Here is a 17,423-nt window from a genome sequence, read left to right as displayed (position 1 = left end):
AAGCTTCAGGTACTTCACATCTATCTGCATGAATTATGCCACTGCATCACCATAGCCGTCTCAAATCCCATGTCTGTAGGAATGATGCAAATTGCTGCTGTGTGTCTATCAAAGCAAGAGCAATCTCTCACAGAGTGCTGGGATGAGTTGCTGTCCAACAGTGAGGTGACTGAAAGGAATGTATGTGGCGTCTCCTTTTCATTTCCCAGATTCATTTGGTAATATACATCCTGCTCAAAGTGGATGGCTAATAATTTCTGCTTGTTATACACTGTCCAAGAGTTTCAAAAGAGCATAAGCATTTTGGTGACTTCTACAGGTCCGGACATTGTCTCCTATTTTGGAGCATTAATCTACACATTCTGAACAGTAATCTGAGGATGTGTTTGATTAACCTGAATGTGAGAGACTCTTGCACTTTTGCAGACATAGAAACCATGACTTGATAAATTTCTGAAACTTGGGATTTCAAATTATGGAAAGGAAAAGATACTTATGGCGTACCAAACAATGAAACAGCTTTCACTGAAAAGAAAATCCCAAAGTTTCTGTAAGTCAGTGGAAAAAATAATTTATTGCAATTTCTTCTGCACATTAACATGAAACATTTATACATATATATTCTGTGCTGATAAGGTATAACAGATATAGACTTTTTTTATACATGAAGTAATTGCACTATCCTATTTAATAATACAAATATTCAGATAAGAACAGATATTATTCACATAAAAATGCACTGTATGTTGAAGCTATGGAAGGTCTATGCATCTGAAACCTTGTTCACTTTGACTGTATAAGCTGATAAAAGACACTGTGTCCCCTTACCAGCTTCACATCTCTTGATTATGCCATGATGCCTAGAACATCACCAGGTCCTCCCAAGGAATTAGAATAAGATCATTCATGAAAATCAGAGATCAAACCAAAGGCAATCACAACAAAGTCTCAGCAGCATGCCTTTTAGTTCTAAAGGCTCCATTAAAAAAGAGTCAAAGCACTACAAGTTGTCTAAAATTGTCCAGCAATCTATTATTAATATGACACATTGATTTAGTTAATACAAACCAGTAAGAAATACACTGCAAGTGAACAGCATTTCAGCAGAAGTACATTGGCACATGCTTCAAATGGCAGTATCAGACAAATGATTGCTCTCTTTCACTATAGAAAATGTTTACATAGTAGTGTCTACAAAGGGAAAATGCAGGACGATATCAAAAGAGGAATCCTTTTCTAACCAGGAATTTACAGTGCATCACATGTTATTCACAATCTGAATGGGAAGTACAGTAACAACAGAACTAAATCAATAAACAACATTTATACAATTATTTTAATAATGCTGCTTTAGGTATATTTTTTTAAACAATTCTTCAGGCTCATTGTTCTTCCCAACTACTGAAATAGCTGTCTTTCCATAAATATCACTGATTCACGTAACCACTACAATTGAGAGATGAAGATGAAGGAGTGAAGCATCAGATTGAAGTGATCAGTTATGGCGTGCATAATACAAAATTTTAGTTAAGATTACGTGGTGGAAGGAAGGGACACATGACTGATGTGCAAAAATGCATAGCAAAAACCAAAAGATTGAAGAACATGCTTACAGCAGACATAACAGTACCAAGTGCTAAGGAAAACAAAAATAGCAAGCAAGCCTGGAGAAAAACGCTGAGTATGATTTCAAGAGTAGGGAAAAAGGCAATGGTATTTCACATGACAATGGGAGATACAGGATGTGAAATAACATTCAACCTTACTGCCTGCCCTATCCAACGTCCTCTTCCTCTTCCCTCAGCTCAGAAAGCATCTTGCTTTGTTTCCTTGAGTGCATGCAAGTAGAATTTGAGAAGTTCAGAGTTTTTCTTTGAAGCAACAACATAGTAGGTCAATGCATTGACAAAATAAATTTTACAGCTTGTAACAAGTATCAGTAAATAATAAAAATAATAAAACACAGCATGGGTAATGCACATTTTTATTTTGTACATGTAACAATTCCTACATTCCTTGATGAAACACTAGCTCTCACTGAGATGCTTTTAACTTGTTTCCATCAGTAATGTAGGGACAGTGAAGAAGAGACGTATGTTTGAAAACTGGGAAATCACATCAGTTTGACATCTAAGGCTCTTTGCAAGGTTTATTGTTTATAATAAACCTGTTTCTCAAGAAAGAAGCTGCAGCTGAACCTCTTAAAATAATAGCAATAGCAATAATTAGTCTCATATCATGCAAAAAAGCAGATGCAAAATGAGTAATTGGTCACAGCTGCTTTTATTCTATGTATATGTCAGATGCAGTTCTGATTTTGGCTGTAATGGTATCATGGAAGAGATTAAGAGGAAGAAAGTAAGGGAGTAGCTCTCCAACACTGATTCTTGTAACTCAGGTCTTTCTCGGAAGTAACTCCTGCTCGTGGCAACTTAAGAATCAAGTTTGAGGTATGCTAAGCTGCTCCAACACTGTCATTTTCTACTTGCCTAGCATATTTAAGCCTTGTTTTCACATCTCTATGCTCACTTCAACCACATGTTACTTAATAGGCTTTGGGGTAAAATACAGATTTTCAAATGTTGAGCTAAGGGATACAATGAAAAGAAGAATATGTCAACTAATGTGAATCTATCTTAGATTTAAAGATATTTGAGGTAGAAAACATCACAGTAAAATAATAATCAGCATATCAGAATATCTTCAAGGTGATTTAAGAAATACTTTCATGTTGACTTCCATAAGTCACTTCTTGCAATATTTTGGGGTGACCTTCCAGAAAAGTGATGAAGTAGTTTCTAAATCTATTAACACACCAACTTTAATGTTATGAACAGGCCCCCTGGAATTAATGGTAATAAACTAGCATGTGTATATGTTTGAAAGATCAGAGAAGGATTCTGGAAAGGAAACCAAGACTACACCCTTGCCAAAGGCAAAGTGATTATTGCAAAAAGTTGATTATCTGATTTCTGCTTTTGTATTACAACTGTAATATTCAGCCTGTGAAGTGCCAGAATAACAACAAAAGTATCTTCAGAAGACAAAGAGAAACTCAGAAAATCTTAAAGAAGTAAATATTTTTGTGTATGAACAGGTGAAATTGTGCAGGGAGTGAAAAAGAAAGGAAAGATTAGAAGATTCACAACAAGAATCTATCTTTCTAGTCTTCTGTTTTCCCAAACTTCCTACAATTTAGAAGAGATATCTGTAATGGCAGAAGCCCTTCTACCTATAAGAATGACATGCATATATGAATTTCAGATTTTTTTTTTTAAGTAACAAAAATTAGAGAGATTTTTTGAGTATGCTTCAACTGCAGTTCTTAAGTGCTCCTTAAAATCAGTCTGAAAGTATTTTTCTGTCAGATTTATTCCTGCTCCCAAGTCCTCCTCTACAAAGCTTGATTACTAGGTGCTAGTACCAGCAAGCACCTCTCAGGACTGCTATGAGGATTAACAAAAGCAGGTGTTGTACAAGAGCTCGAAAAGGAAATTGCAATATTTAAAATTCTAACCTATCTGAATTCTATAGTTATATTAAACATCTGTGAGGCAAATATAAGGAAAATATGCCCATGACTCAGTACCCCGCTGAAATGTTACATTTTAAAATTACAATGTGCTCTGCTAAATATGATAGGACATAATTTATATGCAGAAAAAAAGTGAAAGGTATTTTAATAAAATATACTTTCAATACAACTATAGATTTGAAAGAATGGTAATCATGTGAAATTACAGATAATCTTGATAAAGAATAACAAAAGTGTTATCAAAAATGGCACCCAGAGTATTACTGTAAATAACAGATACACTAAAATACAGACTCCAGCAGAGTACTGGGGGTTAATACTGAGAGTTACCATGAAAAGTCTATATTCATATACTTGGGTACCAGTGGTTATAAATCTGGATCAGATCACCTGAAGACCCCAGCTTAATAGCCTAAATTTCATTTTCAGAAGCAAATGAGTATCCAGACACATAATTAATTTCCTATGACGTATGAGAATAATTTCAGGCAAGGTAGATGATGACTTTCAGTATTTTATGCAAGTGTGTTTTGAGATTAAATACATTAGCTTACAACTCTTTCCTTTTTTATTACTTCAGGACAAAAGTCAAGCTATATAAATTATTTTAACTCTTTTTTAACTCCATGTTGGCAATGGGTTGAATATATGCACCTGCTCAGATATGTCACACCCCCTGGCATACTGTAGTGTGATTGTCTAGGTTTGTATCACACTTATAACCCTAGATCTCATTGACTTCTAGTAAGATTTTGTTTAGTAAATGCTCAGATTTCTGACATTGAGGTATAAGCTTAAGAGCTTTACCCTACATCACTTGAGAAGAGGATTTAGGCTCATATGTCATTTTAAAGAAAATAGCTTTCACTGTGTATATCTCTAAAGCAAGACCCCTACCATGCAACAGTCTCTGAACAAGCAGATCCACCTAGGGTTAACAAACCACCATATATACTCAGTATGAACCTGCTTGCAAGCAGTTGCTGGACTATTGCCTAAATATTTGAAGGCACATTTATTCACTCACTGTTAAGAAAGCAAATAGTGAATTTTGAAGTGCTGATACCCAGACATGTCAGCTAAACAAAATGGACATCATATTGCAAAACCTAGTACAGTGGAGAAATCTGTAAGAGTGAGATATAAATATTGAAACACTTGGCTTTCCCTCAAGGATTTTTTAAAATCAAAAGTGTTCTTTCAGGGACTGCATAAGTTACAAGGACAAAAAAAAATCAAGGACTTTAATGTGCTGTCCAGATAGTAAATGCATTCATGAAATACTGTTCTACAAAACTCTACATTATCTCTAGAGAACATTTAGTTCTGCAAATGCAAATGGACCTCAGTGGTTTAGATTTAATTTCTCATGTTTATGCCTTGTTTAAAAAAATTAAAAATTACACTCTGGTTAGTCATACCTCTGTCTCTGTATTCTTTCTGGACAAAAACCAAACCTGCATTGGTTCTTTTTTACCCTTCATAGAAACTGGACCCCTGTACTCCAGGTGGAATTGAGGATCTGAATTTTCCGGTGTCATAAGACACCTGAAATTGAAAAAGAAAACATGTAAATAGGTATACTATGCATGCACTACATAAAATATTGCATATGCTACAGATACTTGAGCAAATTAACAAGAGTCAAATCTATGTCTAAATCACTATTCTACTTGCATACCAGTGACAGTATATCCTAAGGCAGTCTGCAACACAGTTTCATAGGAACTCGTGTATTTAAACAACGTTGCAGGAATCCTGCCAGTTTCAACTCCATAATCACTTTGATAAATTGATTTCTTTGAGATGCCAATGCCAATATAAATACTGCATGACTCACCTGTAAGTATATTCAGAGACATTGATTTTTCCCTTTTCTCCAGTAGTTTCTGTTCTGCTTGTCAGATTGACAGTATTTCCAAAGAGGCAGTAACGTGGCATCCTTTGGCCTATCACACCTGTGACTACCTCGCCAGTATGAATTCCTATGGTTATCTTCAGAAAGAAAAAGTAAAGTTTGAATACTCAAAATCAACATAACTAATTTGATGCTTCTGACTAAACACAGGTATTGTGACATTTCTATCTACTAGACAGAGTCAGTTTTCCCACTGTGTCACTTGGGTTTCTTCAGAGCCTTGTATTCTGTGGGCTTGCTTCACTTTTTTTTCTTTTTCTCTTCCTTGCAGTGTGGTGTCACAGCTTTGCCTCCCATATGAAAGAACAAATTCGATATTCTTCCAGTGTGAACCATTCCATGCTGCTGTTAGATACTATGAAATTAAAAACTAGCGGACAGGCACACTCTGCAGGGCTGTTTAATGACCGTGCTCAGATGTAAAACTGGACGGTGTAGGCCAAGAAAACAGATGTTTCTCAGAGGAAACACCATCATATTGTGCGTTTAAAAAGCTCAAGACAGAACAGCAGTTTGGAAAAGCTCATCTGTACAGCACTTGAGTTACTCGAGTAAAGCCCCAAAGGAAACTTTCTCACTTCTCTTACCAGTGACAGAGTCCTAGTTGTGAGGCACTCTCTGCCCAGAGCAAACGAACAGAAAGGGGATTTTACCCCTTCCAAAGGAGTAGAACAAAAAATGCTCCACACTGGACTGGAAGTTTAAATGGAAATTCTATTTACAGATACATACAAAGGGTATTCAGGTGAAAGAAACACGTTCACAAATCAGGTTCAGTTCTTCATCTGGGCCTACCAGGCCAAAAATCTTCCAGAGCCTTCCAAAAGCCTCTGCCCCATGCAGCCTCAGTAGGCCCACGAGCAGGCCGAACTGCACCCCGCGTACCACAGGCTTCCACAGGGCCTGCGGCGCAGCTGGAAAGTCAGCTTCTAGCCAAGGCCAGCAGAAAAGCTCTTCCCCACACACCACACCCCAAGACTGAGAGAAGAGACCAAAAATGGGCTGTGCACTCTCTGAAATGAGAGATGTGCAGGAAATCAGAACAGAGTAACAAATGACAGCACCCTGGGCAGAGGTGCCCACCCTCCTGGGACTCTCTAGCCTCCGGAGGACTCTTCTCTATGGTCATACCAGTTAACTCTTAATCTCCCTTTAACCTACAACACAAAGCACACAGATCTAAACTAGGTGTTAGACCAGTAACATTCATGTAAATAGAAACACCTATCAGGCTCATTACTTTGCTACTGCAGCCTTCTGATAAGATCAACACAGCCTCCCCAGTTGTGTAGTAATAGCACAGCCAATCCATAAAAGATCTCAAGTCAGCTTCCACTGACACACATTGCTGCTTTCTTTTTAATACAGCATTCGCTCACGGTGCCGTGAGGATTTGAAGATCGATGAGGGAGTATTACTGTTCTGTTGATTGAGATGAAGAAGATTCAATGAATTGCACTTGATGCACTGTGGGAATTTTTGGATTGGATTGGAAATATCAGAAAACAGACATGAATGATGTGCACCTAACTTCAGTCCTTTAAAAGGTTAAGCACAATAATTACATTTAAGGCTGGGGAGCTCTGCATGCCACACCTATGTGTGACTCTTCATGTTATTTGTAGATTTCAGTCTCAAAAGCTAATGACAAAAAAAGCTTGCATAGACAGGGTATTATCATGTTTCAAAGCACTACCATCATATCAAAGAATGGGCTCTTCATTTGAGGCCCCACATTTACTGACCTGCACAGGCTCACCATCTACTTGAACTTGCCCCGCTATTTCCATCATATCCAATGCTAGGTGGCAGATGGATCTGGCATGATGAATGCAAGGCTCTGGTAGGCCACTCACTGTCATATACTTGTCCCCAACTGTTTCCACCTATCAAGAGATATATTTTTCAATTATTTCTTTATTGTGGGCTTCATAATACTGGAACGGGCATAGTGCTTCCTTCAAGACTGCTTCTCCTTTCAAGGAGTTTTCCGTCCCTTAATTCCTGTCATCTCTGCTTGTTATTGGAGAGAATTTCTATACACTCACGATGCAACAAACTAAAATTACATTGTGATTGTGTGAACTTAAGCTTCTCTTGTAGAGTCTTCTGAATTTCTGTAAAACATTGGTTTTGACTCACATTATTAATTACATATAGGATATAAAATTGATTTCTAATGAAAGCTAGGAATGAATCTTATAAACACAAAAGCGTACGCTATTATGAATATATATATATATATAGGGGGAGAGAGGAGATATATATATCTCCACCTAGCTACTTGCTACCATCCACATCTGCAAGTACACCTCATTGGGCAGGAAGAAATTTAATGAAATTCAACAAGGGCAAGTGTAGAGTCTTGCACCTGGAAAAGAACAACCCCAGGTGTCAGTATAGGTTGGGGACTGATCTGTGAGAAGGCAGCGAAGGGGAAAAAGATTTGGGGGTCCTAGTTGATGGGAGTTTGACCATGAGCCAGCACTGTGCTCTTGTGGCCTGGAGGGGCAATGCCATTTTGGGGTGTATTAGAAGGGGTGTGGCTAGTATGTCCAGAGAGGTTCTCCTGCCCCTCTACTCTGCCCTAGTGAGGCCACATCTGGACTTCAAGGACACAGAACTGCTTGGGAGTGCTCAGCTCAGAGCCAAAAAGATGATTAAGGGAATGGAATATATATCTTATGAGGAGAGACTGAGGGAGCTGGAGCTCTTTAGCTTGGAGAAGAGGAGACTGAGAGGTGACCTCATCAGTGTTTATAAATATATAAATGGTGAGTGCCAGGAGGATGAAGCCAGGCTCTGCTTGGTGATGCCAGTGACAGGTTAATAGGCAATGGGTAGAAGCTGAGGCATAGGAAATTTCATTTAAACACGAGGAGGAATTTTTTCACTGTGACAGTGACAGAACACTGGAACAGGCTGCCTAGGAGAGTTGTGGAGTCTCTCTCTTTGGAGATACTCAAAACTCGCCTGGACGTGTTCTTGTGTGATCTAGTATAGGTGATCCTGCTCTGGCAGGGGGGTGGATTAGATGATCGTTTGAGGTCACTTCCAGCCCCTGACATTCTGTGATCCTGTGTGATTCTGCAATTCCTAATGCAGGAATGAAATTCACATTGAAAAATTGTATAATAAATCATAATTTACGCTCAAGTGGAGGAAAAAGCAGAGGACCCGCAGAACCACAAACTGTCTGCATAAGCATTTGTATCTGCTCACCATGGAAGCAGATTTATACATCCACCTGTTGGGTGGCTGTGCAGAAATCCTGCTGAGAACTAAGTTCGTTTTGTTCCTCCACACATTCAGAGATAAACAACATACCCTTCTCTAGCTATGTAAAATCAAGTAACACAGTTCAAAAATTGGTAACATAGCTATAGTCTTAATAAAAGCCTAAAATCCAAGGATGGAAAAGTGTGACATGACAGCACTGAAATGCCACAGATTTTCTGCTTACCTTATAAACAAATGGATTCCTTCGTGAATCGGTCAGAATATCAAATCTTGTGTAAAGATCATTTAAAAGATTAACAATCTTCATAGCTCCCTCTCCAGAGGCATGTTTGCTACAGAAGGCATTGAATCCAACAATTCCACTGAAAAGAATGGTCACATTGTCATACCGCTTAGCTGGAACAGGACGCTTATGTCTCAGCTCATTTGCCACTGATGGTGGTAGGACAGAGTACAGTAATCTAAATGTGTAAGAAAAGAAAGGTAAAAGCAAAATAAAGGAATGTGAGAAAAGTCTCTACATCATCAATTTTCAAATATCAGCTTAGTACTTCCCATACAGTTTATAACACACATCAGCAAAGAGCAATGCAAAATGTTTATTGAAGAATATATTATTTGAGAAACAGGAACTGAACTACTTCAGCAGTTCTTCGGACATGACCTGTTAATAGTATCTTGGATGACTTTTGTTTATTTCTTAAGCATTTCTGCCATATCCTCAGCTCATGTCATCTGCTTTTGCTCACAGAACCATTAAAAACTACAAAAAAGGCCACAAAGAAATCAAAGTTTTCCACCTTTAAATGCAATCCATGCATTACTAAATTCTTCCTCTTCTTTACAATCCCGATTTTAGGGTTTATTGTATTTCTTCTTAATTAATAGTCTTTATGACATATTAACATTTGTCATATTATAAATCATGCAAATAAATTCCAAATTTTGCACAAAGAGCTTCATCCTAGTCTCATATGTATTCCTTCAACTTTCTAACTGCCATCTTAAGCTGTATTTTCCTCCTTACTCAGCTAAGTGGGCAAGCTGAAGATCTCTTGTTTCAAAAATCTTGAGCATCATTTTATACACAGTCTCCAGCACAAACCCACATGAGCAAATACTTTTAGCACATGGTGTAGCAATGATACTGTTCCAGCAGCTGCCAAGAAGGCAGATAAAATGACTTCATAACGTGAGTCAACAGAAATGAACAGAAAAACACTTTTTAGTTTTCCTTTCCCTCTGACTCTTCCATTCATCCTTTTCAGGTCTTTTTACAATAACTTCCGTTACTTTTCTACAGAAAAACAGTATGTGTCAATAGAATTAATACCACAACAAACGTTGATTCTACTGCTAAACAAGCATAATCCACAAGAATATTTTTCTGTTCCAGAGATAGGAACCATGTTTTAGAAATGGCAGTCAAGCATCAGCTACACACTGCTTGCCACACAAACTTTTGTTTAATTTACCTGTCAGTAAATTCTGGAGCTGAATTGCCATAGACTAAGGATGTAAGTATGATTTTACAGTTGCCTGTAGAAATGGATTTGGAGCCCAATTTGTACACCTTATTGTTATGTACTTCTGTCTAGACAGCAGCGTTAACCAGATAGACCCAAAAGCACTTCTATAGGTAAATATAAAATCAAACTTGTAGTATTAGCCTATTGAAAAAAAATCACTTTTACACAGACAATGAGATATGTTTTTCTGTTCTATTGATTTGTGAGCATGACAGTCCAGAAATACAAGGAGGTCTACAGCTGGTTTACAGAAATTTGTCAAACAGTAGCACCTGGGCAGTCACCAAATTTGTCTTGGCTACAGAGACTACATGTAAGAAAAGTTTGCCAAACCACTCTTTCAGGTAATTTACAAAACAAAAAAGATTGCCATTTCACTTCTCATACCTTCCCTTATCAGGGAAGGAGCTATCAAAACACCTGTGTATGTAACAGCCTAGACTGCAGATGACATTTGACAATCTAAAGGTGTTAAAACTAAAATGTTCCTTCTTGACTCCAAAATTATCTGCCCTGAACATCTCTTATATTCCTTCCAAGTTTCTGTTCTTTTTTGAAGACAGTAGCTATAAATATTCTACTGCTGTGACTGTTTCAGCTCAAAGTCAGGATTTGGTTCTTACGTGTCAGTTTTTTTCTTTTCATCTTCCAGTGCACGCAGTGTGTGCTGCAATCTGTCAGTGAGGATCTCAAGCTCTTGAGTCAGTTTATATTCCTCTCTGAACTGCTCTCCCAAAAGAACCAGATCACGAGTAGCATCATGCAGTGGAATATCACTCAGATACAAACCTCTTCTGGTTAAATCATCCAAGTTCATTACACTGCAATATGAAGAAATAGATAATATGGATACAATTAAACTCAATGAACAGCAGAACCTGCTAACAGTTGAAAGATTTTGCTTCCAAATCTGTGATGAGCTGTACACCATACCTGTTCCACAAAATACCTTGTGTTCATTTGTGTTAACATACAGTTCTTGACTTTTGCATTTAAATACAGAACTCTCATTGATGAGTTGAATGAATACATCAGTTGTACACATTTCAGTACACAGATTACATTAAGGTAGCCCCTTCCCTTTCTGTCTTCATCCACCCCTTTTTATACAGAAGATTAATGTATCCTAATTGTGTAATCTGATGTGTTAGCTCAAAATGCTTTAAGATAAAGAAGCTCTCCATTCTATCCTCCATTTCAATCACTTCTTTATAATCATCACTGTTATACTGCATTCAAACTATTGCCAAAATACATGAATCCAAATAGGAAAACAAATAATGCTGGAATTTATTAGCACTCTCAGAGTAAGAAACAAAGAACAAAGCTCACCAAAAATCATGGCATCATGAGAACCTCTTATTTGTACAATCTGGGCCAGAGCATCCCAATGTTAATACTGAATTATTTAATAATCAATCAAGTTCTGATGTTTAAATACAGTGTAAACACATCAAAATCCATTAAATAAATACCAATCTCTGTACTACTACTCTCATAAGTGTTCTTAAAATTAGTAATTGTAAAATGAATATCAGCATTATAGAACTCCTAAGGTTTCAAGTACCTTGGTGAACAAAGAAAGAGAATGCTGTCTGCTTCAGGCAAGTAGATCATTTGCCCTTTCAGACGTAAGCAGCTGATTTCTGTGCCAGTCAGTTCATCTTCACACTCCAGCTTTTCCACATCCAACAGCCCCTCCTGGTGATGGAAAGCCACAATTATAGAAAGGCAATGGTGTGTGTGTTAATGCACCAGGCCATGTCTGCAAGTAAGTGCCTTCACTATGAAAACAGTCAGGAATTTTGGAATAGAGCTACAGACAACATTAAATTCCAATTGATTTGTCAACTGAAAACCATACAGTACTCGTACTTCAATACTGTGATTTGCTACCTCAAAGACATAAAGCATGGCATCTTTCTTTATGTTCATGTTCATAACCTTTTGTTTTCTTCTCTGTCAGTACTAATGTATTGCTTATATGATGAAGTTCTATCAGTGCCTGGAAGGATCTCTAAGAATCTTGTTGGTAAATAGGCTTGTTGTCAGAGCAGGTGCTACTCTACATGCTGCATATATTCCTATCACCCACCTCTTCTGCCCTCTCTAGAGAAAAGGACACAGAAGTGTGTCTGAACGTACAGGCCCAAGCAAGAACACATTTCATGTTTATCTTCCATATTGTTATGAAGTAAAAGTAATGTAACTGCCTTTCTAAATTTATTTTGGTACAATGCCATATAATGGGTTAGCTCTGGGTAAAGAAAGAACCAGACTGAAGTATATGTACTTTGCTATTCCCATGAAATGCTCAACCGCTACACAAGAATTCACACCCGTGACTTTTTCTCAGCTCAAGACTCAAAGGGGACTGACTGTACTACTGTGCAGAGAATTTTCTCTGAGGACTTCTGAGCTTCCAGCACTTCTTAGTACCTCTCCAAAGCATACTTACTTAAAAAAAGCCAGACAAATATTCTCTAGTTACCTTGGTCCTCAATACAAAGACTGTATTGATATGTGAAAGGATCCCATGGAAACTAATATCAATATGAGGTCGCACTAAAGAAAACACTGACAACAAACTGCAGTTTCCTGGCTGGAGCTAAAACCAAAAGAAAACAAAGAAAAATAAGCTAGCTATATTATACAATAAAAATACACATTGACTAATTATATACATGGGCTAATTATATTCAGCTTGCTTGGATGACAATATCAAATGGAAAACAATACATAATTTATGCATTACTCCATTAAAATAAGGTTTTTAAATTATGGAATTTACATCAGATGTATACTGACTTCAAAGTCCAATTCTAGTCTGCAAGATGACTTTGTGAAATTGTGTTAGACTATCACATTCCTTATCTGTCAAACTGGTCCCCTGTGTCCATTTTGCTGTAAAAAAAAGCTTTCCAGTGTTTTCCTACTTAGCGACCTGCTTCCTTTTCAATAAGCTATGTTCTCTAAGGCATGGACTTTGATAAGGATTTTGACAGTCAACCTCAGTAGGCTGAACAGTTACAGCTGCTCAGTGGATGCCTCTGGGAAAAATCTTGCATAGCTACTTGAAAAGCTCTTTACATCATTCTGTAAAATTTAGAGACAACTAACCGAAAACAAACTTCAGAAAAAAACAAACAGCATAAAATTGCATATTAAAAGTACCTCAATGGTTCAGAAACAACATGGTATGTGCAACATCAGCCTACATAACTGTAAAAACCATTCGATATTTTCATTATCTTACTTTTTGCTTCTCTCATCTGACTGCTTTTACCATTGCTTTTTAGAAACTCAGCTTTTTCAGGCAGCTATTCTATTCATATACAGAACACCTAACATGAGTGATGAGAAAGAATCAGGTATCAAGCTAACACCTAAACTGTGAGGCTGACCAGGTTTTCTTTGGTCTAGCTTATTTTCTCACTGCACATGCACATGATCATAAGGAACAGAGCTACTGTAGACTTAGGGGTATATTTGTAGTCCTTTTTCAAACAATAGGAGCACAATGTAGCAAATATTAAACAGTTACATAGGAATGATATTTAGACAGAGAATTCTAAATCTAATTGATCTTTAAAATAAACCTGTGAAGCATTTAGCATTAGCAATTTCTACAATTATTCATGCATGAAAATCATCTAACCTGTGGAAGTACTCTGTATATAGCATTGCCACACTGTGTGACCACCAGATCTCTGTCAAATATTATGTGGAAAGGAAAGGCCTTGCAGAAAGTATAGGGACTGATGCGAGACTCCTGGGTACCATTTTCTTCAAATCTGTCAAGGTCTTCATAGTAGTCCTCTTCTTTAGATTCTTTCTCTTCAATTAAAAACTGAATGTGGTCACATTCTTCATTTCTCTGTTGAATAACCTACAAAAATGAAGGAAACAATGAAAACCCGAAAGCTCTGCTACTCATTAATGACTAGAACGTCACCATGAAGACAGGAATACATTTAGAGCAGAAAGATCAATTCAAGAATGATATGCAAATGTTGAAAAAACATTACATTTTAATAAGTATTTCTGATTTTATAAAGCATTTATAATTCCAGCTGAATAATTATGCCTTTGCGTAGCCACAGTTGCTCCTTACATGAACAACATATTGAAGATCGCTCAAACAGAATTTATAAAGCCAAAATGAACTGCACATCTTGAAATTAGGGGTCAAGGCTCAGGTTATGCTTGCTTTCACCAGTACTTGCCAGAGAACAGGACCCCTCCTTTGTATGAGCAGACAGCAAGTTTTAAATTACACAGACCACTTGAAACCTCATCCCACTGAAAGCTGTTTGCAAGGTTTCTACCATAAGAGCAAGCAGTGTTGATGTAAGGATGGACATGTCACAGCCAGAAGAAAGTTGAATGGAGCAGATGTTTGAACATACAGTCCTTACACAATTCAAGCAGACATGACCACAAGATCAGGACCAGCTGACAAAACTAAAAGCAATGACAATCTTCTCCCAAGCCGCATTCCAGATTACACGAAATTGCAGCAAAAGCAGTCATCTACACCAGCCAAGGAAATGTCTTATATGTAGCATTTCACATTTTGCTAATTTTACTCAGTAAAAAAGCTAATAGGGATTATTTTGTTTTCAGTGACAGTCATCTATTCCAGTATAATTCAAGATAATAAGGAATGGAATAATGTAATTTACCTCTTCTCATATTCACCTCTTCTCAAGCCTAATGAGATTTATGGCTGGAGCAGAACAATTCTATTTACACAGTACTGTTAAGCAGCAACTTCTAGAACATGTTGCAGCCTATTCTACTTTCATGTAGAGTTTAATCCTACAGCCACTAAAGGAAAAAAAGACTTCTTAAATTTCTGATGCAATCTCGTTCTGCCCTTAACACATAGTCTAACCACAGAGATTTACACTTACACTACGAAAGGCAGAACAGATATACACAAACACTGCACTTGATCCTTAACAAGTTCACCTTACTAAATATTTCTCCTCCACAACTGTCAGCCATGATAGCTCATGGCTGGGGAGCATTAATTTCTTTATTTGTTCCTACAAAATAGAGGTGTATAAAACAAAAAAACCCCAATATTTTATAGCTAAATGATGCTTAATTTAGGAAGGTAGTGTTTCTTGATTTCCTATTTCACTATTCATTTAAAGAGAAAGAGAGGCTTTTCTTGACAACAGTTCAAAGCAGAAGCCTCATTTAGGTGCCCTTTAACATGTGCTGCAGCAGTCTCTTCCTTAAAGATCAGCCTTACTAAATTAACCAGCTAAGGTAGGTACCTTCACCTGGATGTATGAACAAGTTCAAATATTAATAATGATAAAACCTGATTTCCTCAAGCAACTGCGTGGGTAGTCCATACGGCAGTGCGTGGCAACAAAAGGTCAGAAATTATGAAGTGGTAAATCTCAGAAAGGAGATGCAATGTTGCTTTGAGGATAACAAGTTAGGTGGGTTTGTCTAGGAAAATGGAACACAGTACATAAAGAAGGCTACTTTTCCTCTGAATTTGGGATTTAACTGATCAATTAAATCTTTCTGTTGCTCTGTACACTACGTAGAAGCCTCTTTCCCATTTCACAAGTGGTTTGGCACACATGACATTACATAAACCTTGTGACTGAGGAACATTTTTCCACTTCTGGGGCTATAGGGGTATATCCAGCCACACTCCCCCAGAGCGGTAGTATGAGACCCACAAACATATCCTGATTCTGAGAAGGACCTGGCATGCAGGATGGGATGAAAAATGTGCTTACCAGCCTGGCTCACCAACACACATCAACCTCATACTTTGCACACAGATGAATAATCTAGGACACAAGGACTCACAGAACTCAGCAGACATTAAGAAATGCATGTCAAGTATAAAACAAAGTGGAAAAAAGCATCCAAATAACCAGCATCAAATTTCTGGACATGTCATCATCTTCTTCAAATACGGGGATATTGTTCTGAATTGTTCCCAGTTGGGTCTGTCTGCAAACGAGTGCTTGCCTTTTCAACACACGGCTGGCCTGTCCCTCAAGCAATGTAAATGATGATGGCTCTTTCCCAGTCAGTACTGATAACACTGATTCACAGGGGACAGCAACAACAAAAAAACAATCGACTGCCATCGCTTCACTTTTGATTGTCTTGATCTTGTCCTAATGGCACAAATTTTCAGTGTGTACATCCCTTTAGACATTACCTTCATATCTATTTCTGTACCATGGATCTGTTGAGCTACTGTTTTGATGATTCCAATGACAATATCCTGGAGACCTTCTCTTTCTGAATAGTAATGTAGAATGAGTCCCTTCCCTTTCTCTGCATCAGTGCATCTGAAGGAAGGGGCTCGCATACCCGGGTAAATAGTAGCAAGGTGGTCATGCAACGCATCCAGATTCTGGAAGAAGAAATTAAAAACATGATTAGAAAGTATTTGCTTACTACTTCTGAAGAAAGTACATCATCTGTCTAATTTGAACTTCATCTTACTGCTCACATTTCCTGTGCATTTGCCTTATTACTTGTGCAACTGTCATCAGTAGGCTTTTCAGGTAGCTTGTGTTGTTCTTTCCATCTGCTCAGCAATATTTGGACAATGAATGGCATCAAAATTAACACTATTAAAAGTTGCTCCAGAGAGTAAGAATTAACACTTGATTATGCTGCATTCTGAAATGCTTTGATGATTAAAGACCTTGTGTGTGTTTCTCAATCCTTTACCTCATCCATTTTCATCCCTTCCAGTTCTAGTTCCTGTAATCTCCTTTGCAGATGTGAGTTTAGATGTCAAATATAAATAATTATGTGTGTCTGAATAAACATGACTCTCTTTCCCTATTCTCAATGAAACAGGCTAGTTCTGACATCATGACAGTTGACAGGGCCTGCTGAAATTTCACATTTTAAAGTAAAGATCTAAATGCTTGAAAGACCAACATGAACTATGGGGTTTTTTTGACAATAACTGAAAAAAATCCACAGAATACACAGAGTATGTCACAGCTGCTATAATTTCAGCAAAGGTTATTCAGGAAAGAGAAGAGGTCTTTTATTTTACCAGCTGGTGCCCCAGACATTTTATAAATTGAATTTAAAATCTTGACCAGACAAATTGCTATCTGGAGAGGAAAGCCAAATTGATAGGTACATCTTATAAGGAGATTTAAGAGCACAGTAAGATCAAAATCACAGAATACAA

The 17,423-nt window shown here is 37.5% G+C and overlaps 1 protein-coding gene across 1 annotated transcript in view; it reads right to left on the bottom strand.

Annotated features, from left to right (window-relative positions):
• Positions 1-555: 555 nt before the first annotated feature.
• Positions 556-17,423, bottom strand: part of GUCY1B1 (guanylate cyclase 1 soluble subunit beta 1) — a 38,366-nt gene continuing 21,498 nt past the window's right edge. The window contains exons 5-14 of the mRNA XM_064148701.1: positions 16,425-16,622; positions 13,881-14,111; positions 12,714-12,830; positions 11,790-11,923; positions 10,846-11,043; positions 8,917-9,154; positions 7,199-7,339; positions 5,376-5,530; positions 4,957-5,083; positions 556-1,829 (exon numbers count right to left, since the gene is read on the bottom strand). Of these exons, the coding sequence (XP_064004771.1) occupies positions 1,806-1,829; positions 4,957-5,083; positions 5,376-5,530; positions 7,199-7,339; positions 8,917-9,154; positions 10,846-11,043; positions 11,790-11,923; positions 12,714-12,830; positions 13,881-14,111; positions 16,425-16,622 (1,563 nt within the window). The 3' untranslated portion in view covers positions 556-1,805. The remainder of the gene's footprint in view (positions 1,830-4,956; positions 5,084-5,375; positions 5,531-7,198; positions 7,340-8,916; positions 9,155-10,845; positions 11,044-11,789; positions 11,924-12,713; positions 12,831-13,880; positions 14,112-16,424; positions 16,623-17,423) is intronic.

This window comes from Pogoniulus pusillus, chromosome 9 (assembly GCF_015220805.1).
Source record: "Pogoniulus pusillus isolate bPogPus1 chromosome 9, bPogPus1.pri, whole genome shotgun sequence".
In the NCBI taxonomy this organism is placed as follows: Eukaryota; Metazoa; Chordata; class Aves; order Piciformes; family Lybiidae; genus Pogoniulus; species Pogoniulus pusillus.
Note: the sequence above shows the minus strand (reverse complement) of the source record. Positions and strands in the feature narration are given on the sequence as shown.